General features: G+C 37.8%; 2 protein-coding genes across 6 annotated transcripts; one reads left to right on the top strand and one right to left on the bottom strand.

Annotated features, from left to right (window-relative positions):
• Positions 1-5564: 5564 nt before the first annotated feature.
• LOC122517922 (high affinity copper uptake protein 1-like) lies at positions 5565-17831 on the bottom strand. 5 transcript variants are annotated; one of them, XM_043636541.1, is made up of 5 exons: positions 15716-15993; positions 6233-6285; positions 6024-6157; positions 5863-5919; positions 5565-5794 (listed from the first exon to the last, which is right to left on the bottom strand). In XM_043636541.1, exons 2-5 carry the CDS (start codon positions 6239-6241, stop codon positions 5596-5598), a joined length of 399 nt encoding a protein of 132 aa, XP_043492476.1. In that variant the 5' UTR covers positions 6242-6285; positions 15716-15993; the 3' UTR covers positions 5565-5595. The 5 variants fall into 5 exon arrangements, with proteins under 5 accessions (XP_043492476.1, XP_043492477.1, XP_043492478.1 ...); XM_043636542.1 differs by lacking the exon at positions 15716-15993 and adding an exon at positions 6473-6607; XM_043636543.1 differs by lacking the exons at positions 6233-6285; positions 15716-15993 and adding an exon at positions 17134-17831.
• On the top strand, positions 7440-23833 carry LOC122517924 (endoplasmic reticulum aminopeptidase 1-like). The gene is given in 14 exon segments (XM_043636546.1): positions 7440-7580; positions 10934-12029; positions 18264-18413; positions 18498-18583; positions 18908-19004; positions 19286-19368; positions 19454-19659; positions 19776-19956; positions 20104-20329; positions 20392-20954; positions 21031-21262; positions 21352-21757; positions 21843-22338; positions 22444-23833. Coding segments are annotated over 13 exon segments (3012 nt in total). The 5' UTR covers positions 7440-7580; positions 10934-11899; the 3' UTR covers positions 22600-23833.
• Positions 23834-24211: the final 378 nt, after the last annotated feature.

Here is a 24211-nt window from a genome sequence, read left to right as displayed (position 1 = left end):
AATTACAATACCATTGCTCCATATCTGATCCTTGAAACTTGCTTCGAGATAGGAACTGTCAAACGTAATATCTACCAACAAGAAGTATAAGATCGACAAAAAAGAAAAAAGAAATGTGTTTTCTGTGTTAATCAGGAAGCTATCATGTTCTTTTTATTTCTTTTTCGTACGTAATGAACATTAGTCGGTGTTTGATGCAACATAATCGAAAATTTCTACACGTTATCGAGATGATAAACAAAAAGTTGAAGAATAAACGAAACTCATCTTCTCCTATCGATTCTATTAGCAAAATGGTATGAAAAAAATCAACGGGATTCGTACAAAAAAAGAAAAAAACCAAACCTATGTTGCACCAACACCGATTGAAGTTCAATTATAGGATGATATCAACAAATGGGATTATTTTTTCATTACTTTCTTCTGACTATGAAAATAAAATATAAAATAAAAGAAAAAAGATTATACAATAATGTTTGCAATAGATGCAAACAATTAAAAATATCGATGCTTAAATAGAGATCAAAAATAATAGGCGATTATAAATTAAATTTGGAGATGATGTCGCATGCGATTAGTGTAGTGTCTCGTTAACTGTCCGATTACGGGGACGTAGAGGTAGGAGAAAGATTGGTTCATCTAAGCAACAGGGTACGAGCTACTTGTCTAGCGTATTATTAGGTGGGGGTGCTTCGAAGAGGTGGGTTGGAGTAAAAGCGTGATACATGGCTTACCAGCAGCCAACGACGCCAGGTATCGACCGGTCGCATACGTTTAAACATTCGCTTACCTAGATGCACCAACTACACCGAATGATGTCCGGATAGAACAACGGACGAAGACAATTCGTAGAGTGATTAGACGATCCATAGAAATACGAGAACTCTTTTTGAACGTCGCCTCTTTATCTTTTTATCTCTCCGATTGAAAGTTCAAAGTTTGATGTACGCTCGAATAAAAGTAGAAAGGAAGAAAAAGTAAAGTACACAAATACACGGATCAATTGTTATTATCTTAATTTTAATACAAAATTACATTAATAATATTATAATATAATGTAATAAAATTTGTATAAAATTATAATTATATATATTTATATATAATAATTATATATTTATATATTTATAAAATTATGTATACATAAAATTACACGTGAAAATCATACAGTTATTTAAATCGATTTTGTACAATTTCAATTCAATTTTATATCTGTATCGTGATTATAGAGAAAGAACTACTTTCGAATCGTAACCGAGTCTGCCAACCGCGGTACAATTTTAATTATCTCTACTCTGTCGATTTCATTAAGTTTTATCCCTCACAGAGAGCTTTTAATTACTGTTCAGTGAATATATCGAATAACGCAAGCGTCGTATATAAAGTTGCTTTACAGTGCACATCATAGTATCCCAGAGCTTGGTATCGACCTGCCCTTACTCTCCCTTATGTATCTGCTGTTTAAGGAATGCCAGGATATATATACTACCATTCCCTTGATTATTCGATTCCACAGAGCATGTTTCAATATTAAGAGTTTATACCATACGTCTATTTCATATTTTTCTATGAAAAAGTGAACGCAATCGTTTGTCTAAACGTCTAGTCTGTTACTTTCGTTGAAGAACGAACTTTACCCATGAGAAAGAAGCTTTTAAGAGATAACGACTCATACGTATCCAGCATCATCTCATAAAAATATATTTAATAGGAATTCAATTTAGTAAATAGTTTTTAGTACCTTAAATGAATAAAATATCAGGAATATATCAGAATCGAACGGTGATAATGTTGATTGAAAGGGAACAACCTCTCGAAAGTAGAAGAGAAAGCATTCCGCAAATGAAGATCGATTATCCTATGTACCATGGGGGTAGGACGCATCAACGAAAATGCATTTTGATGAATGCCAATTGCATTGGTAAACACCTGTCATTCGGGCGTAACGTTGAAAGTTAGGAGAATTAGAGTGGTTGGTAACCTTTACTCGTACGATGAAGCGCATTCGAGTAGCCCTTTTCCGAGGATAATTTTCTCTTATCTTATATCATTTAATTTTCTCGTCTCGTATATCGCACACTCGAAGATGTATATATTTCTATCGTAGTTGTAGAAAATAATCCTTGAAATACGTCGATATGCACGTACCATTAACTCCTGTAGGCTGTTAAAAGAGGATATAACGTTTAAGGACGATCGATCGACCGAAACGTTTTGCAGGACGAGCTACGTCTTTGTCTTTCGTTAATTCAATTCGTGAATATATGCATATGTAAGACGTTACGATGACACGAACAACGTATAAACGTTGTTCCGATAACGTGAATTAATTGTCGACAATTGTACCTTCCTTGAAAATGCCATATCCTTTCTATGATCCTTCTCGGCGTCTTCCTGTCGTCGTAGTTCTCCTCGTCGTCGTTGTCATTGACCGCTTTTCTAGCAACGGAATAAATCGTCGAATACGAATCACCACTGTGTGTTAATGTGTCCGTTCTTATTTGGTATCTTTCTTAATCTATGTTTACGTCAAAACGATTTTTACAAATTGCAATAAAACTTTGTTTTATTTTCCTACAAATTCTAATTAATCTTAATAGAAAATTATTCTCCGTTTGTAAAAGTATCTTATTGTTAGTGTCGCGTGTAAGTAAATTGTAAGTTATATTTTTTTTATATTATCCCTCGTTGTTTTTTATAAGGCAACATTTTTATTTTTACTTTTGCAAAATATTTACGAAGATATATCGTTTCGAACGTTTAAAAATTCAAACGTTTTTATCTCAATTTTTCTTCTTCTTCTTTTTTTTTCCCTTTCTCCTTTGAAAAATAAAAATAAGGTCATTTTACGAAGACTATAAATGTCATAGAAAAAAAAAAATGCGACCAATGACAGATACGTTTTTCATCGCGACAGTCTGAAAGATCGCAAGCACAAACGTGGAAATGCTTTTTCCATCGTTTTAGCTTTTCGGGAATATCCCTCTACGATATCTTTTTGGTCCTCTCTCTCTCGTTGTCATTTTCTCTTTGTAGAAAAACTGAGAGAGAAAGAAAGAGAAAGAGAGCCTTCGGTGAAATCCCTCTGAGAATCGGTAATTCCCAAAAGCAATACTCGGGGTTTCGGTGATCGCGAAGAGGAGGAAGAAGAAGATCCGAGTCGGCTGATAAAATTCTACGAGCGAGCGAGAGCCAGTTTCGCAAGAGGCGTATTAAAAATCGTGTCTATGTGTACCTATACACGTAGGGTGTTTTCTCTCTGACGTTTGCCCAACAATCTTGTCTCTGGGGACGCGAGAACGTTGTAAAGTCACATATGAGAGAGAAAGAGAGAGAGAGAGAGAGAGAAGGAAAGTGCAATGTATCTACATTTCGTCCTTTTTCTTTCAATTCTGTGTGCTCACACAGGCAGCGTCATGCATTTTTCAGAAAGCATGGCGGCAACGTAAAACATCCGAGACGAACATTCCGTTTCAAATATTTCCGGGTTCGTTGAAATAGCACGAACTAAATACAAGATAGGATATACAAAAAATTCAACGAATTCGAATAGACGTAAGTTTTTATTTGCCTTTTCCATAAATAAGGTCATATTTTAAGAATCGTTTGTATTCCTGATTATCATTGGCTTCCCTCTTGTTTTCTTCTTCCCTTTATTTCTCTCTCTCTCTTTCTCTTTTCTCCCTCTTTGAATTGGACAACGAAGAGGGAGGATTTCTTTGTTATTTTTGTCTTCCTTCCCTCCAAACTATACCAATCCTTTCACCCGCAAATCCTCCAACGCAAAATTACGCGAGATTCTCTTCTCTCGTAGGCACGTCGAGCATAATGACTCTTTCTGTCGGTCCTCCTACTTTTGCGTTCTTTGTCCTCCCTCGCCCGTAAGCCATTGAAAAAGATTCTTGGACGATCCTCAATGCTTGTGTATAATTATTTCTCCCACTCTCTTTCTCTTTCTCTATCTGTCTATCTTTCTTTCATTCTAGGATACTTTTCCATGTACTCTCGTAAACAACGATATTAACGTCATAATAACGAAACGATTAATCACTATAAGAAGACCCGTGCATGCATTTATGCATTTACGATTTGATAACCAAACGTAAATTTGTTCATTTGTTCGCTTTTCTTATTCGACTATGATTCTTTAATAGGACGAATTGCTTTGTGGTAAGAAAAGCTTTTCTATCTTTCTCTTCTCTCCTTCTCTTTCTATTTTTATCTCATCGAACAGATGATTAAACCGTCTCGTTATCGAGGCTAACGAGGATGCCTTCCAATCTCTCAACTCCTTGAAATTCACAACGTTGTTCTAGATTTAACCGATAACAAGAGTTTTCTCTTCGTACATCGATAGAGAACGATCGTATTGTTGAAAATGATGCAAAGATAGAACAATTCGTTTCCGCATCGAAAAACAGCCTAATCCATAAATACAACTTTCCTTTATTTTTGATATTCTTTTATGGAATGACTTATGACAATATGTACGATATTATAATAGGTTATAGTATATTGTTTAATTTTATTAATAAGTATTAGTACACATAAATACACACACACACACACGTTGGGTATTAAGCAACGATCAAATATTATCACCTGGAATAAAAGAAATAATTATTATCGTCGTTGAATTAAATGGTCTTTTTATTTTAATATTGACAATATTTATCTCTATAAACAGATTTTTAATATTTTATCTCGCGATGTTCTAACTTTAGACAAATGATACTTACGTTATAGGGGTTTTTGTCTTCGTCAAGTTTCGTCATCTTTCTTTTCCCTCACATTTCTCACCATTAATATTCATAGCCAACATGTCCAGCATGTCCACCACCACCTGTACCATTACCCATGTGACCAGCACTTTTTTCACCAGGTACATAAGCTATGAAATATGCCAAACACCAAACGATAAAAAATCCGATCAATATAAGGAATGATATCGAATTAAAACTGTCCCAGCCGAGAATGATTTGTCTTGTTGTTTTGATTTTCCGACAATGATCACCGACCATACTGCGACGATGATTATTATTTTGTACAGATTTATCGTCAGCCATTTCTTCTTATAAGTTCGAGTTTTAAACAAGAAATGGCATATCGGTACGAGTAACATTTGAGTACCCGATTTTTCAGACGCATTGATAATGATCGACGAGATATTTCGTTATTTCTTAAATAAGAAACAAGGTCTGATAAGATAAAAATGATAAGATCCACAGATAATGAGTATTTATTTATTCTATTTACAGCTGCAAGAAAAGTTGAACAACACGTTCCATATTTTTAAAAAATCATTAATATATTTCTAATTTTTGTTCAGTATATGAACTTTTACTTACTTATGATTCTATCGTTAATTTTATCTTTAAATTATATGAATTCATTAATTAGAAAAAAATATACATGTTACGTGTGATTATATAAATATAATATTATTATTTTGTTATATATCGTTACTTTCATCAACGTTTCTATTCATTATGTTACGATATTATGATTTATTATTAATATAAAATAGTAATTAAAACAGTATAGAAATAATTATATAATTATAAATGATCTTGGTAATTATAAAATTATTCTTTCTCATTAGGAGCAACAATCTAAATTTTCGCTGTCTATTTTTTGCCAAGAGAAAAGCCAATAACCGAGTCCTGTTCCGATTACCATAGCAATGCACAACCAGACGTTATAAGTCATAAATATTAACATTAAGAAATATCCTATTATCATTTGGCTAACGTGTAATATCACTTGAGTTAAATGTATCGTGGAAAACATCATCTGCCTGAAATAAAAGTATTTGTTTTAATCATATATAAAAAGAAGGAGGAGAGATAATTGTAAAGTATATACCTTCTGGTCCTTTTTATTTTTTTACTTTCTAAAGCTGTAGAGGTAAAAAGATGATCGCTATAAATAATAAGAAAGAGAACAATGTTTCTTTTTTTTTTTTTCTTTTTATATACGAATAATCATTTTCAAATATATTACGAAATTATTATCGCGTGACTTACCGATAACTTTTCAGCCCTTCGTAAATCATAGTTAATAAAACAATTCCCACCATAGACCAACCCATGCCAGTCCAATCGGTAGTTCGCCATCCTTCAAAAAGGATCGTCGAGGTAACGCCACCATGAAATGACATCTTTGAAATGAATGAACGACATTTTTATTATTCTAAAGAAATTGGGTTAATAACTTAAACACTTTATTAGCTCACCGAGTCCATTTTAATGTATGGTGTTGCAGTCTAAGATTCCTTTAATGTAAACTCTACGAAATCAAGTATGACTTATCGAAAAGAAAGATAACGTATCTATATGTAGGTATATATATGTATATATACTGTAAATATATATACATGTGTATATCTTGTTGATAACATATATGTATTTACCGGCAAAGTTTGAAATCTGATATTATACAAAATCTATCGATCGTTTTAATCTATCGATCGTACCTTATAATAAAATAAAATAAAATGTAGATCTCGTATTTCATATCGAAAGGGTTACCATCGGTGGTGGTCGCATAGAAATTCAATCTTCAGTTTTTAATGAGAGAAGAATCGATAAAGGTTTTAAAAAGAGGAATGGAAACCGGGAGATGAAAAAGTCGATAATACGGGAGAGCGTGAAGACGAAAAACCGATCGAAGAATTTCTCATGGTCGTTGGGAGGGTCGTTGGGGTGTGTGTGTGTGTGTGTGTAGGGTAGGAGTAGGAGTAGGATAGGGAAGGAAAGGAAAAGGAAGAGAGAAAGGGCAAGTAGAAGGTAGGGGTAGGTTTTTAGTCGGGTGCGAGAGTCTCGATCTAGCGAGATTGGAAGGGCTTCGGGCGCACATACCAACCCTTCCCTTTGGAAGGATCAGGCCGCGAAGATGCCTGGCCTGCGTGAACGAGAGAAGCGCAACCTGTGGCTGATACTGACCGGCGCGCCTCCCTGCGTCCGGAAATTCAGCCACGCTCAATTCTCAAACCTTCTATCTCGCTCCCTTCAGTTCCATTCGAACCACGGCTGTGCTCGACGCCGTTTTCCTCGAGGACATCGGGAAAGGTTCCTCCTTTTATACACGTCGTAGTGTCAAATCGTCGTCAGAACCGAGAAGGAAACTAACAGACACGAGCATAAGCTTACAATTCTCCGTTATATTAATATTACAAATTTGATTTCTTTCCGATACAATTACTCATTTCTTATCCCCCCCCGTATTTTTCCTTTTTCCTCTCGTTTATTTTGTCTTTTTTTCTTATTTATTTTCCTTCATTTTCTTACGGGTTTCACTTTCTCACGTAACGTCCGTAACGTTAGTCCGTCCAGTCTCGCGTCTAGTTGTTCATTCAATTAGATGATACTAATCAAAACGCGATGAGCTAGCTATTCGCGTTTTTTTAGATTTTTATCGAGTAATATTATTATCTACGGTTTTGTACTTTTCGTGATAGTAAAAGAATAATAATAGTGGTGGAAAGTAATATTTAGACAGTGCCAATTCGACGAAAATTGCTACTACTCTATTATCTTCCTGTTGCTTGCCGGTCGGGCTTGGGAAAATTCTCAGAGAAACAGGTGAGTTTTTATTCTTTCTCACCTTATCTTTTTTATACAACGTTTTTTTATTGCTTAGGTTCATTTTTACTTTTCCTTTTGATTATCTTTTTTATTTTCACCCTCGAGAACGCGAGCTCTATTTTGATTTTCTCGTTTCTTTTTTCCTCGAACTAAAGGGTTTTAAATCATTTTACATAGAAAGACACATCGTTCGATCTAATTTTCTCGGTTTTTTTTTTTTTCTTTCGACTCGAGTTTTAGGCGCGGGAGACAGGGCAGGGTCAACGTTCGTTGTACGCACCACGCGCGCACCAGGTGCGTCTATGTGTGTGTTTTAAACAACAAGGAATTTAACGCGAACGACGGAGTCAAAGTTTACACAATTATGTTTTTACTTTTTCCGTAAATTTCCCCAATGAATTCTCGCGAAATAAAAAACGTACAATTTGTCTTTTCAGTAGATCAAAGTTACGATGATCAGACAGGACGTTAGACGTTACGAAATATTTTCCACCCTAACGTATCATTACTTGTAAAAAATCTTTACGAGAATCGTATTTTTAATTTATTTTTTATTTTGTTAGATTTTTCTTTATTTCTTTTGAAGAACTCGGAAATAACTCGCTAATTTAAATGCTTCGTTAACGTTTCATTACCCTCGAGATCATGGAAATTGAATTTACTTTGTAATTTCGATAACAAGTTAATGCAGTTTTACCAGCGAATCGAACACTTTAACGTAATTTATTATTTTATCATTTTTTTTCTATTTAAATAATAATAATTTATATTATTTTCTTTTTTACTTACACTTATGCGACGAAAAGATTTCACATGAATTTTTGTTTTTTTTTTTTATTGAATAACGTACACTATGCGATTACATAACGACACCATTTACGAGAACGAGAAACATTGTATTAACTTAATGATATTCGAAGCGCGCTTTTTAAAGTAAGAATGATATCTAAATGTCCTTGATTTTTATCATACGTAGAAAGATTTGATCAAGTTGCGTAATGCACTTACACAAAAAAGCGATTTCATATAATAACTCTCTTTAGTAACACATAAGTGTAAGATTACTATGACATTAATGAATGAAATTTGCGACGGTGACCACTGTGATTAAGGTTACGTTTAAGTGTACGTCAGAGTTACCGCGAATTCACCTAATTGTATCATCGTCTTCGGAAGTGTCCGGATGTCTACGGAAAACAGACAGTTGTTCGTTACGATGCGAACATCTTTTTAATATCAACGAATAAATTAGAAAGATAAATCTTTCCATTTTATTATATCCGCGAGTTCAATTATTTTCCTTTATCTTGATTTATTTCTAATGTTTGCGAGGAAAATGACTACGAATCATTTTTACGTAACATTAATTTATTTTACGGTACAATAACTCACGTCGAGATAAGAAGTTACGAAGAATTGTGTTTTATTTTATTTTTTTATTGACAACAAATGAAGAAAAATTAAATATTTAAATGAATTATCTCGTATATCTTATATATGCCACGATTATAAAACAATAGACGTATTATTAATATAATAACAATAGTTATATAATACTGACGGATATAATACATGTTTACGATTCGAACATTATTAAATTAATTACAAATTACGAGTATAATATTTCTCACAAATTGAATATAATACATATAAAGGTGTTTGTAATTAACGGTTTAGACTTTTTATATTTTCTGTAAATAGAAAAAAAGGAGAAAAAAGATTTGTATGCGCCGTAAATTCGCGTGTCATTTCGAGCAGACGAAAAGCTTTTGGGTACAGTCTGTCGATCACCAATAGAAAAAAGAAATATAATAAAAAAAAAAAAAAGATAACTTCCCTTCCTCTGCGTTCAGTACGATCTTCTATTTGATTTTGTTTCTCGTTTTCCTAGCAGGGGGGTTGAAAACGTTCACTCGCGCGTAACCATAGTTATGTCGCGCTAAAATCGATATTCCCTGAATATATCCTTTCCCAAATAATTTTCAGCGGTTTGGTGTCTCGCCATTAATATTGAAATCGAAAGATACGATATTTCAGATAGATATTTATATATTTGATAATATTAATAAAGTCGATATGATGGTAATTTAAAAAAAAAAGAAAAAAAAAGATCAATTCTCTTCGAGGTAATATAAAAAATTAATATGATCGTTAGCAGTGATGATTGTCATGAAAAATTTCGTAGATCGATGCTAAAGTCTCTCACTTTCCTCTCTCTTTCTCATTTTTTTCTCTCTATCGAGTTCGTATTAACTCGCGTAAGCCTTCGAAAATCGATTTTCAAGCCTGTATTCAAGCGGATATCATAAACGAGAGAAAATTTCATACCTCGAACGGTATCGACTGTTGGAACAAGCGACGATTTTGTAACATGTAATTTTCCTCCGATTAGATTTTCTTTCTTTTTTTTTTTTTATTATTTTCTTTTCCATACTCGAAAATAATATATGCAATTATACGATTAACGACGATAAATCGTGCAACTTGGTTTTACGATGTAGAAAATCTGTAATCGGTTTCGCGTGTCGCTATTATCGGGGAAAAAGGGGTCGAAGTGAATTCGATACTGAACTAATGAAAGCTCATGATCGCTTTATCCTAGTAAATGCTTCTTAGGATTACGTTGCTACTTCTAATGGATATCAAATACCAAATTCTTCAAATAAAGTTCTGTAAAAATAGTAAGGTAAGGGAGGTCAATCAAATCACTGTGATAAAACGAATGAGTTTCTAGCTTAAATATTCACGTTTATAATTGAATATATGTACAGTCAACTTATTATTAATTAGCCCTTATTTTCGTTTACCAATGGATTTGAGGTGGGTGCATCAATTAAATCCATCAGTTCATCCTCATCCTTATGGGATGCTGTTGACGGAAACCGCGCTGTAAGAGTATCGTGTTATAGGAGGGTTGACTGTATTAGGTTGTCCTATAACTTCCTTCCTTTCTTTTTTTTTTTTGATGCAATTTGATTTAAATAATTATAAATAAATAAATAAGTAAAGAAAGGTATTTCGAATTAGTAACATTTCTAGAATTGGTATTTCGATTGAAATACATTATCATTGGTTAAAAGAGAGATAGGATTCTGTCAATGAAGATAAATAATAAAAGAAGAGGAGTAAGAAGAAAGTGAAGCAGAAGAATATGATAGAGAATCGATCGTATTTAAAGAACTTCCGACGTTATTTTTGTTTTCTCCTACCGAAGGAATAGCCTTTTAAAAGTACGCAACAACAAACCGGATTGACGGTAAGTTGTGCTTACACGTGCACGCTACTTTAACTTCAACGCTTAATTAATCGTCAAACAAGAGTAGTAGTCGGCCTTTTCAATTTTGTTTCAGGCGTAACGAGGGCAAAACTAGCTTAGAGGCAAGAAAACGTTCTACCCTACGATGCGTATACCGGCGCTCCAGTTAATTAACGATGCAACGACACCGAACACGAGTACGATGAGGATGATAACGGTAGAAAAGCTAGTGACAACAACAGGAAGAACTACTACGACTGCTAAGAGGACGACTGTGATAACTACGACGACTGCTACGACGATGACGGTAATAACTACGACGACGATGATGATGATGATGATGATGATGATAATGATGATGATGATGATGGGTACGCGATGAAAGAAGGGAAAAAAGAACGTCGAGTGAAATCACGTAAAATCGCTTGAAATTAGTCATACTAAAGAGTAAGATAAACGCATAATAATGACTCGTAGTCAGTAATCCTCATCGTCGGGCACAATTGACGACATTACTTTCGCGGACCACGAAGAAAAAGGAAAGGAGGCAAGAAGACGAGAGAAAACGTTCGAGACAAATTTCCAAAGAGACGAAAGTAAATAAATAGTTTTATTAAAGACCTTTTTAAAAGTTATTTATTATTCTTCTTCGCGTATTATCAAAGACTGCTAAAAACTCGCCAAATTTTTAACGTTTTACACTGGTGCCAAAGAGGTATCGAATTGAAAGCTATCAGGGACCAAGGTCCACGTATTCTCGGAAGAGAAGAAGGGGGTTTTTTTCTAATAATAGATAGAAATAATAGTCGGAAAAGTGGATCGTTCGGTAGCTATCGTTGATCGAGCTCGTCCTAAATGGAAGGGAGGAGAAAATGTCGCGTCTCAAAGAAGGCGTCGATACGTCGACCCTGCTACGACAAGGAAGACGTCTTCGTCTTCGTCGTCATGGACTTCATCGAGTTCGAGCTATGTGAATCGTCAAGAAATTCGCAGGAACCTTCCTGCTTTGAGGATAAATAAAGGTGTTCTAACGGAGAATAAAACGTTGGATAAGAATAGGATGCCGGGGCAAACGTCGACTCGAGAGAGCAGCGAGGTAATCCGAATGGAACCTCTGGGTAGAACATCCAGTTCGCGTAGCCCCGGGCAAAATGGAACTGCCAATAGCACCGAAGTACCAGTAATCACAGGTAGGTCAAACACATCCAATCATCTCATTTATATTATCTTTTTATATTTTTTTCATAGATAAGTTTTACCTGAGATTTATCGAATTGCTTGCTCGCTGAAACCATCCTCATCTACATTTATTATAATTGTGTACTATCTCTAACTGTTATTGCGATAAACAACGGAATCATTTATCAATGGAAAGTTCGCGTGACTAACGCTCGACACTGTTGTCTGCTGCTAGAGCTTAAACGTTCCGAGTTGGATGATACTCCCGATGATCCCACGAGATTACTTTCTTTCCTAACTTCTTATATAAAAGATTGATTTATATAATCGTTATTTCTAACAAATCGATCATTCTTTCTTTCTCTTCAATGCATTTATCACAAATAGAACTATTAAATGATATAAAACAAGGTTAAAGAAATAATCTTGTTATTGGAAAGGGATAATAAAAAGCGAGTATATCGAACGCGTTTGGGTTTGGATACATTGACCTTTAAAACCGAGCATCAATTTTTCCTTATGCGATCGTAAAACGTACGTTGGAGCGACCGTAAGAAACGAAATGTTCTTCCTACTACGTTGGAATAGCTCTCCGCAATGGAAGAAGAGAGAAAATATCGGAATAATTTATATCGCGTATCAAGATCCGTGTTATCTTTGCGGGCCTAATGTAGGCTGGACGAAACTACCGTGCGAAAAGGGACGGAGGAAGGGGGGGAGGAGGAGGAGGAGGAGGTCACAAGTTCAAAAGTTCAGTCGTTTATAAATGTCTTCCGATTCTGTAACACCAGCACCGCGATCTGATTTGAAATCTGGACATTAATAAATCACTAAATTATTCGTCGATCATCGACTTGTCGTTATGAAAAATAATCTATAAACTAAGATGATAGGATACACGTGATACGAATCTACATTTTTTTTCTCAAAATAATAAAGCAATCAAATTCGTAATAATATCTCGAGGATAATTTTGGCGACTCGATAAAAATATCTTCCCTTAAAAGCATTCCCATAAAGAATGTTACGATCGTTCGAAATTGGCAAGAGACGAAAACGACAGATCAAAACAGGATCGTTAATGTTTGGAAATTTTACGATTTTCTCTCTTCTCTCTCTCTCTCTCTCTGTCGTTCTAGGATGCCTGTTGTAGAACGCGTATAAATTGAAAGATCATCCGTGATAAATTATAATTGAAAAATCATTCCGATTAAGTTTACAGCTTTGAGAAACGATACGCGTCCAATCATCGTACAGGAAAACTTTGCAATTGTACCGATTTATGTATACATTTTGGCATCTAGTAGAAAGCTTTTCTCTCGTGTTCCATCCTTTACGTGCCAAATCAGTAAAGTTTATTGACGTTAACTTACACCGTAGTGACATAAAATAGGTACTGGAAACTCGGTGAATAAAAACCGCTTTTAAACCGATTTATACTAGCCAATGTACAATTCGCCACTTGAAAATTCAACGATGCGTCGTGACAAAAGGCTACAGAATCGTCTGTGGGATTCGTTGGAAAACATTTGCAAGGACCAGTAGTATTCTTGGAAATAAAGGATACTACGGTGAAAAGAGTGTCTGCTTGCATTGTGTATTAAGCAGAAATTCTCGAGAGCCTCTCGGCTATTGCACAATCACGATCTTTGAGACAAAAGAAGAAAATCTTTCCTTTTCTTTAAGAGAACTGGTCGACTCCGCGTCTTTAAAGCTTCTTCTTATATTGATTTTACATCGTACCCTCTCCTACTGCTTCTCTTTTTCCATTCCCCATCGTTTTCTTTCTCCCATTTCTCCCACTTTCTCTCTCTCTCTCTCTCTCTTCTTTTTTTTTTATTTCCATCTTTCTAACAAAACGAAGGACGGTCCCGGAAAGAGAAGTTCATGGAAAAGCCACACGTAAAAACGGGCCAATTTCGTTGGAACACTAGTTGCTCGGGTGCTCGAAGCGTTTATGTTCAAGACACGACGATCACGCTGTGAATACGAATTCGTTTGAAATTCGTTGGCGATGTTGGTCTACTCGGGAATTCGATTTCAATTCGGCTCGTGTTCGCTTCGCGCTTTTACCCAACACTACGAACGAGTAACGTAGTTTGTTTATTGGCATTTGAATATTACATAATACGCAGCTGCAAGATGCCGGATGACGATGTTCATTGTTCAATGAGATTTACGATTAACGCGGAATGATATTTTTTTCCATCGATAAATTGATCGATCATACGGAGATCTATAAAATGATTTAGAAAAAAAATATCATTTAGAAATTTTGCACGGAATTATTGTACGATTTAAACAAATTCATTTTTAAAAAAAATTGTTGTTGTATAATCCCTTAAAAGGAACGATATTAATTATACAAATTAAGCAGTATTTTTTTAACCTCCATTGAATTTTTTCATAATCCAACATAAATCTTAAAGAAAAGAGTGTCTTTTTTTCCCGTTGACATTTTTTTTCATCGTCGAAGTAGTAAAGTACCGTCTCGCTGAATTGCTGTGTAACCGGTCTGCTAACTTAACAGCTGATTGAAAGGAAAGAGACGTGGTACTTACTCCTGCCTACAGAGACTTTTACGAGAGTATCATTAACCAGTTACTGAAACTATTTCAACCTTTTTCAAAAATGCCTTCCTAAACTGCATCGCACAAATCGACGAGTATACTCATCAAAAACAGAGTACGTAATGATTTTTATTTAATTTTGTTTTATTTCATTGCTCACATCGACCAAAATTTATTTACTATAATTAACATACCTATTTTGCATATACAGAACAAGAAAAAAACAGGACGCAATTAATTTCATACTTTAATTTTGTTGTCAGCAATATCGCCATTCTTTCCGAATATTCATTTTAAAATAATGTGCACACACCTTCGTGTAAGATTAGCTTTCGAAGTTGAGGGTATATAATCCGCGAAATGTTTCCCGATTAGACGGATAGAGTCGGGTTTAACTTGTCGACTTACTGTCGGTGTTACACATTCTGAATTGGATATGATGCAATTGTTTGTTCAATGTATTCCAATAAGAAATTTTTACTCGCGCGTAAAAGAAATTTTATTCTATTATTTTTCTATAATATAAAAGACGGATCTGTGTGAAATATTTCAAACATCTCGAAGTTAAAGAATATATTTTACTTTTCAACCAAAAATTTCAATTTCAATTGCAAATTGTCATTACTTGTTACTCGTGACGAGTGTACTCGTCGCAAAAACAGTTAACTGGTTAAAAGCGAATTTTAGTTAGTACCTTTTTAATTCAAAACCTTACGAGAGGAGAGAAGTTGGGTTATGGAGGATGGACCTGGCCTGTTTGTACTCTTCAAAGAAGAATCTACATTAAATCCAACGAGAGAGTACGTTACTGGGGCACTCTGAATACGATTAAATCCACAATCGCTGAGTTAAAAAGAGAACATAGAAATGGAGTGGTGAGGAGGGTGGGAGAGGGTGGGAAAGGGTGGGAAAGAGAGAGAAGGAGAAAGAGAGAGAGATAGAGAGAAAAGGAAGGTGCGGTCTTGGTCGGAAGCTCGATCGTCAATAGAAGGAAGCACCCTTGGTGTGTAGTAGCCTTTTTACCAAGCAATAGGTGAACGGATGAAGAAGGAAAGAAAGGAAGAAAGAATGAAGGGACAGCAGCGACAAGAGCAGTAGGATCAACAGTAAGAGAAAAGCTGTTTTACTTGTCGTTGCTAGGAACGTTTGAACGATGGCGCCACCGTGAAAGAACGCGTCCAACCCTCGCGAGAATGGTAGAGACGAGGAACGACGACGACGACGACGACGACGACGACGACGACGACGACGACGACGACGACGACGGCGACGACGACGACGACGACGACGACGACGACCACGACCACGACCACGACGTTGAATCCACCCCCCTCGCGAAAAGCTCTCTTCCGGAAAGCAGCAGCAGCAGCAGCACCACCACCACCAGTATCACCAGCAGCAGCAGGTGCTTTGGAAACGACGACGACGACGACGACGACGGCGACGACGACGACGACGACGACGACGGCGACGACGACGACGACGACGACGACGACGAGAACCACGACCCGACCACGACGTTGAATCCACCCCTCGCGAAAAGCTCTCTTTCCGGAAGAGCAGGCAGCAGCAAGCACCACCACCACCAGTATCACCAGCAGCAGCAGGGTGCTTTGGAAAGCCGCCATTTCTGCCTAACACCCGCAGTCGCTATATTCGCGCTTTAAGCCAATGAAATGTCAAGGCACGTCGGACGTTATAGAAGCGGCGACGTCGTCGGGGACATCGGTACTCATTCGTGAGCTCGCGCATCCTCGTTGTTTTCGCGGGTTTCCGTGGCGGTCGGTGTCGGTGGTGGTGTCGTCGTTGGCCCTCGTCGTCGTGCTCGTGCTCGTGCTCGTACAACGGGCGCCCGTACACGAGACCACGAACAACGCCGTGATAATATTTTAACGCAGCCTCCTCCGACTCGCGCCTTACCATCCTTGGCCGTGAGGTGACAACCCTATTCCGGATAAATCCGGCTTAATTACTCTATATAAGTGCTACGACACTGATCCGAGGTACACAAGAGCCTAAGTATAAGGGAGAATTTGATAAAACTCGGGGGTAAGATCGAGGGCAGCCCTGAACGATCGTTTGACCTTGGAGCACGAGGTGACCAGGGTGTCAGTAGGAAACGAGAGTATACTGGCTGAACAGAGAGAACCCCTGATTAAAATCTCATATGCCTCGAACAACGGTCAGGTAAAGGGACTCGTTTATCGGAGATCGCTGCCGAATCGGTTCGCGATGAGCGAGCAAGATGTGGACGACGTTGCCTTTTTGACAGGTGAGGGATTCATCCCCGAGCTAAACGCCAACACTTTTTCTTCATTTATTTCTACCCCTATTCCTCTCTCTCTCTCTCTCTCTCTGTCTCTCCGCGAAGCTTTGTTGTTGTCTACTTACACGTCTCATTCTGTCTTTCTCTTCCATCTACTACTACTACTACTACTACTACTACTACTACTACTACTACTACTACTACTGCTACTACTACTACTACTACTTCTACTCGTGCTTCTTTTTCATTTGGAATTGCCCGACCAGATGGCCCACTTACGGCTTTACCGAGCTGCGAATAGACTGCACGAGGAGCACGTGCGTGCGATCAATAAGAGGGAAGCTTCAGTCCGATCTTTCGAAATAAAGCGCGCACACCTACTACCCTCTTGCGCTTCTTCCTCCCTCCCTCCCTCCCTCCCTCTTACTCTCCCACGAGTCGTGCTGATCCTTTACTCTCATTGATGAGTTCGCTTATCGAAAGTGCTTTATTGGCAGCGAGCAGGATAAACGCGACTCTCTTTCCCCCTCCCCTCTCTTTCCCTCTCTCTCTCTCTCTCTTTTTCTGACGGCCGCATAATGATACCCAAGCTTTGTTGCTCTTCTCTCGAACAATTCCGCCGTTCTTGTTTCACCTCGCGATAAGACAACTTTCAAGGATTTCAAATGGCTCTTCTAACGATGCGAAAACTAATTGGAACGAGTTACGCGGCTTATTATTCCATCCCTTTTCATTCTCGTTGACAATGCCGTATCTATCATCCTAGAGTATCATCCCTTATTATGATTCCCGGCGTTCTCGAGCGTACGCGTTTAAATGCATCGAAATGCGATCGTAGATTCGCACAGAATTGAAACTATACAGTGGAAAATCTGAACGCAATATTGAAACTCATGCGGTTGTTGTTTTCTAGGATTCCGAGCATAACCGCATTAACGTCATTGTAGACTGACGTCGAGCAATTGGAAATCCGGGTCAAGTGGTTAGTAGAAAGTATGAAACTTTGATGTGGTTCGTGCGCGAGAAATTCTCTTATGCTTTGTAAAATATAGTTTTGGTGGCATCCCAAAGCTCTTTCTTTCCCCTCCCACTCTTTCGCGCGGGCTTTGTCGTTAGCGCCGTCCGAAAATAACATATACATCTATGCGAGCGAATTTTTCACCGCGATAAGCTCTTTTTTTAACCCGTCTCATCGACATCGTAGCCCCGTTTCAAAACTCAAGTGTCTACTCGAGAGTATACAGTTCCGCGAGCAACGACGAATAACAATGGGAAGAGAATAGAAGTACTCCTTCGTCGATACTTTTTTTTTTCTTTTCTTTTCTTTTTCATTTTTTTTAACTCAAAGAAGTAGACCGCGCATATGCCACGATCGAGGAGTATTATTCAGAAGGGTTTCTTTGTTTCAGAAGACAGCAACACCGGATTGCACAAACGTAGTATTTACGAGCCCAATGGAATCGTCTGCTCGCAAAAAAGGGCACTCTGCATAGCCACCGTCGTTTTCGCACTACTTTTCGCCATATCACTCATCATTGCCTTCGCGGGACCACAAAATGGTACTACCTATCCTACATTCTTATTTACTCGATTTATTTATTTTCCTTCGAAGAATTTTTATTACTCGTTTCCTTTTTTCACAGACTGCCCTTGCGCTGGACAAAGGCCAGCCAATATAGAAATCGAAGACGATGAAGAGAGCAACGAGCCTCTCGCGACTAATGGGGAGGTATTCGAAAGAATTTTTATTACACACGAATGAATCATTTTGAATATCGTCGTTCGTTAAAACAATATTTGAATTTACGATAAAACGTTTGAAAATTTTCGTCAAATGTAAGATGACCAAGCGAACGTCGCAGCTTGGCGGGAAATCAATCGTTAGGCGTACTTTCTCTCTCTCTCTATCACTCGTAAAGCAAAGTATACGAACTCCGCTATTGGTCATGCATTTTTTAGTATTACGGACGATGGTATACGTTCGTAATGCTTTAGTACAAACGAAATGTGCGTAGTTATATATAAGCCAAGGCTATAACGATGAATCTTGCAGGTGTTCCCATGGAATAACGTCAGGCTACCTACATTCGTGCATCCTACTAGGTATAACATCACCATCCATCCAAATCTTACCACCTTAGAAGTTAAAGGTAAATCTTATATAATAATCATTATCGTTTGATTATATATAAGCCAAGGCTATAACGTGAATCTTGCAGGTGTTCCCATGGAATAACGTCAGGCTACCTACATTCGTGCATCCTACTAGTATAACATCACCATCCATCCAAATCTTAACACCTTAGAAGTTAAAGGTAAATCTTATATAATAATCATTAGCGTTTGATTATTTATAATGATATATAAGAATGAGAAATTATTCTGTCGACTTTTTATCTTCAAATATTTATAAGATAGTTTTGATTTACAGGACAGGTCACCATCGAATTCAACGTCGATAAAGAGACCAATTTTATCGTCTTCCATAGTAACAACTTGACAATAAACGAAAAGGTGAATAAAACGAAATGAAATATACTTGAGCAATATTTTCTAGATAACGAAGTTCTTTGTTAGTTCTTGTTTCGAATGATTTTAGATGGTCCAAGATCGGAAAGGCCATAGATTGAAAATCGCCAAATTGTTGGAGTATCCGACGCATCAACAATTATATCTCCAATTGGAAGAGAGCAAATTTCGAAAAAGAGGCAATTACACGGTCCACCTGAGATTCGTTTCGAGTTTAACCAGCAATCTGGAGGGTTTTTATCTCAGCAGTTACGTCAACGCCGATGGAGAAAAGAGGTCACTCTGAAATTGTAATCATTTTCGATTCGGAAAACGCTTCGAGGCGATCCGCGTTTCATGTCTCCTCATCTTTCATCAAAGTCATCTGTTGGTAGCGTTTTTGTGCTTATCAGGTATTTGGCAACGACTCAATTTGAACCAACGTATGCGCGATCGGCGTTTCCCTGTTTCGACGAGCCACAGTCCAAAGCTAAATGCAAGATTTCCATATTCAGGGATAGATTTCATATTGCGCTATGCAACATGCCTGTCGTCAATACGGAGGATGCCGGCTTTTATATGGGCACTGGCCTTGTAAGTGTTCATCTCGTAAACGCAAACGAAATTGAATTCTGCAGTAGACTAATATATTTGGAACTGCTATTAATATTTGTTTGTTCCCTTTCGCCCTACTACCTTTTTTCCAATGCAATAAATAACCATACGAATCTATAATTCTAGCTTCGAGATGAGTTCCAAGAATCCGTCGAAATGTCTACCTACTTGGTGGCGTTCGTTGTCTGCGATTTTAAAAGGATTTCCGAGATGACGAAGAGAAACGTTTCTGTGAGCGTTTACGCGCCAGAATCGATGCTTCCTCAAGCGAGATACGCGTTAGATATCGCCGTTCGTACGATGGATTACTTTGAGTCTTTCTTTGGAGTAGATTAGCCACTACCTAAACAAGGTTGGCATACACCGTGATCTTATCGTCAAATGGATTCTCCTTTATTCCTACGTTCTTTACAGATTTGATCGCGATTCCTGACTTTGGTACCGAGCAAATGGAAAACTGGGGCCTAACTACTTATCGAGAAAATGCAATTCTCTACGATCCCGAAGAAACATCGACTGCTGCGCACGAATGGATCGCGCAATTTGTTGCCCACGAATTGGCACACCAATGGTTCGGTAATCTCGTTACGATGAAATGGTGGAACGATCTTTGGTTGAACGAAGGGTCAGCCAGTTTCTTCGAATACAAAGGTGTCAATCACATTTCGCCGGAATGGAATATGATGGATCAGTTCATTCTTGAAAAAACACAATCTGCCTTGCATCTCGATGCACTTGCCAGTAGTCATCCGATCAGCGTAAAAGTAGACGATCCCAAAGAGATAGAAGCCATCTTCGATATTATCAGCTACCACAAAGGTGCTTCGATTCTAAACATGCTCGAAGGTTTTCTTTTCGAAGAGGTATTGAAAAGTGGATTGAACGATTATCGCAATATCCACGCTTACGGAAACGCGGCAACCAAAGACCTTTGGGCAGTTTTAACTAAACACGCCAATCGCCGTTTCGACGTCAAAGTAAGTGTCGGAAATATTCACGAGAATGCAGCCACGAAGTTAGATGTATATTTAAATTAAAACTATTGACATACAGGCCATAATGGATACGTGGACTCAACAAATGGGTTTTCCTTTGGTAACGATAATCCGTGATGGAAATACCATTACGGCCAGTCAGAAAATTTTCCTCATATTGCCGAATGAAAACGACACAGAAGTTTTCAATCAAAAATCACCTTTCAACTACAAATGGTACGTGCCTCTGAGTTATTACACGGATAAGGAGCCGCTCAAGCTGCAAAACGTGTGGATGAATTTAACCGACGGTAAGAGCGAGCATTTTCTGGAAAATAATAGTTCATTCGATTGGCCTAACATTTATCGTCGTCTAAGCATCGATATTACGATATTTCAGTCAGCTTCGAAATAGCGAGCGACGTAGAATTCATCAAGTGCAACGTCAATCAAAGTGGATTTTATCGAGTGGAATTTCCGGACGACAGGTGGATGGATATTATTACAACTTTACATAACAATCACACGCAGTTCAGTCCGGCAGATCGCGCAAAACTCATCGACGATGCGTTCGAATTATGCGAAGCTGGTGAATTACGTGCTACCATCCCGCTGGAACTAGCTCTGTACCTCCTAAAAGAAAGAGATTACGTTCCATGGATGACGGCCCTCAAGTACCTGTACTCTTGGAAGGGAAGATTAGCCGAAAGTCGAGCTTACAAGAGATACATCGAATTTCTCGAACGATTGTTCGGTCCTATTACAAAGTACGTCGGTTGGACGGACGAAGGAACTCACTTGGAACAGTAAATATTACGAGGACAAAATATTTCATCGAATCTTTTTTCTATCTATGTTACTACCAGAGCGTAAACTTTGTTCCCCCCTTAGATTATTACGATTGGCGGTGTTACAATCAGCAGTATCGGTGAAGCTGGAGAACGTGGTTGAACCAGCGAAAACACTCTTCAACGATTGGATGGTGAACAGTAAAAGTATTAGGCCAACAATTCGCGATGTTGTTTACGTTGCAGGGATTAAATTTGGCGGAGAACCGGAATGGAACTATTGTTGGTCGGTTTATCAAAAAACGCAAGTTCCTAGCGAGAAAAGTGTGATGTTGCAAGCGCTCGGTGCTACCTCAGATCCGTGGTTGTTACAACGTTACCTTCTGCGTTCTTTGGACCGCGAGAAGGTGAGACCTCAAGAGATTGAGACTGTTATAGGATCCGTGGCTTCTAATTCGGAAGGACTGTTTCTTGCTTGGCGACATCTCAAAGCGTACTGGCACGATATACAAGCTTTGTTTGGTAACGGTACTCTCACTATGGGTAGCTTGATAAGCGTCGTTACGTCAAATTTCTTCACAGAGCACGATTACAGCGAGGTAGATCATAACACATATAATATTATCAAATAATTTGTTGAATTTTCTAATTTTCATTTTGTCCGTCCAAACATTAACATTTATTTTTCTCTGATCTGTGTCAAGGTTACTGAATTTTTTAAAAAGGTGGACGTTGGTAGCGGTAAACGAGCGCTCGAGCAAAGCTTGGAGACGATAAGATTCAACGTTCATTGGGTGAAAGAGAACGTGGACGTATTGGACGACTGGTTGATCGACTTCTGGGACGTTCATTCGTGTTAACCCTTGCTCGTCGGAAATGGGACAGCAATGACCCGGAATCGTTCGGTCGTTTTATCGGTATGGCTATTTTTCTTCATTATATTTATAAGAGAGACCCCGACGAGCGGGTAAAACAACGCGACATACAATAATCCGCTACTTGAAAAGAAGCCCGAGAGGATCCGAGCGCGCTATTGAAACGGTCAGAGATGGCCAATTTCCGCCAAATCATTTTTCACGTACTGTGGTTTTTCTTTTTATTTCAATGTCGAATGACTATTTCTACCTAGGCAACAATTAGACGGCAAAGAAAGACAATCCGACACTGAGACGAGAGGGACGAGTAGAGGGTGCTCTTTAGATTGCTCTAGCTTTTCACTGATGAAAATTACACACGTATACACACACCTTTACATCAAGGATCCCGCCGGGTATACAAAAGCTATCTTTTTCTCTCTCTCTCTCTCTCTCTTTCTTTCTACCTACCTCTCTATCTTTTACTTTACCCTTTTTTCTCACTTTCTCTCTGTCTCTCTCTCAGTCTCACGATTAGGCCTCGCCTGTCGGAAAATGAATCTTCTTGACGGTCGACGACGAGCGTAATATTTGCCGAATTGTTTGTATGTAACATATTATATACACCGATTTCTACGCACTTTCGAAAGTAATTGTTTGTTGTACACGCGGTGCGTGCAGATTGGAATATTAGATGTAAAACGACAGATACAAAAGCGTAAAAAAAGGATTAAAAAAAATTACAAAAAAGAAAAAAAAGAAAGAAAGAAAGAAAGAACGAGATGGAAAAGAAAACCGAAAAAATAAAAAATATATATATAAAAAAAAGAAGAAAAAAAATATGGGAGACGCGAAGATTGTAATATAGTTATAAGAGGTGGGAGGGAGGTATTTAAAAAAAATAAGGAGAAGGAGGAGTAGGCAGGGAAAGGGGGTACAAAAGACGACGATATTTTACAGGGTAGTCGTTGACCACCCCCCTCCCCCTTCCCCCTTCGACGCGTCGTTGAATTATTAAGGGCTGACGACCTACGCCTCGAGGGACGTTTAAAAACAGTCCTTCGTGTCTCTCCTAAAATATATATTGAACTTTTAAAATGGAGTGACAATAGTCAACTCTACGTGATGCCCAACTTGCCCCATTCCTATGAACCCATCCATCAAAGTGTGTTAAATTTATACTTATTAGAACGATGAACGAATCGAGCTTGTCTAGAGAAAAAAGACAAGGATGAAATAACAAAATATTAAACGAAATTAAATGAAATGAACCGTGTTTGTATTATAATTATAATGATGATGATGATGATTAGTATTATTAGTATTATTATAAAGATGATGGTTATGTCGATCGAATGAGAAGAAAATATTTACGAGGATTAGCTAAATCGGCGATTATTGTTTAGATGTAATCAATTTATCATAGAGGATGACCGAGGAAAAAAAAAAAGCGAAGATTCGTAAGAAGTCAGTCAGTCAGTCAGTCAGTCAGTCAGTCAGTCAGTCACTTTGTACGTTTTAAGTAGCATATCAACTATTAGACGGTCCGAAATGGAAAATCGTGTTCCGAGTCTATTTGAGAAAAAGATCATCGGTGCCGTATCTATTCGCGAAATGT

Source organism: Polistes fuscatus, unplaced genomic scaffold, assembly GCF_010416935.1.
Source record: "Polistes fuscatus isolate 324 unplaced genomic scaffold, CU_Pfus_HIC Scaffold22, whole genome shotgun sequence".
Taxonomy (NCBI): domain Eukaryota; kingdom Metazoa; phylum Arthropoda; class Insecta; order Hymenoptera; family Vespidae; genus Polistes; species Polistes fuscatus.
Note: the sequence above shows the minus strand (reverse complement) of the source record. Positions and strands in the feature narration are given on the sequence as shown.

What these genes read in the sequence shown, in the direction of transcription:
- LOC122517922 (XM_043636541.1), bottom strand. An exon ending in GAAGGGCTGAAAAGTTATCG is followed by an intron (nt 5,920 to 6,023) that starts GTAAGTCACGCG and finishes TATTATTTATAG; the next exon opens with CGATCATCTTTTTACCTCTA. An exon ending in AAAATAAAAAGGACCAGAAG is followed by an intron (nt 5,795 to 5,862) that starts GTATATACTTTA and finishes CTTTTATTTCAG; the next exon opens with GCAGATGATGTTTTCCACGA.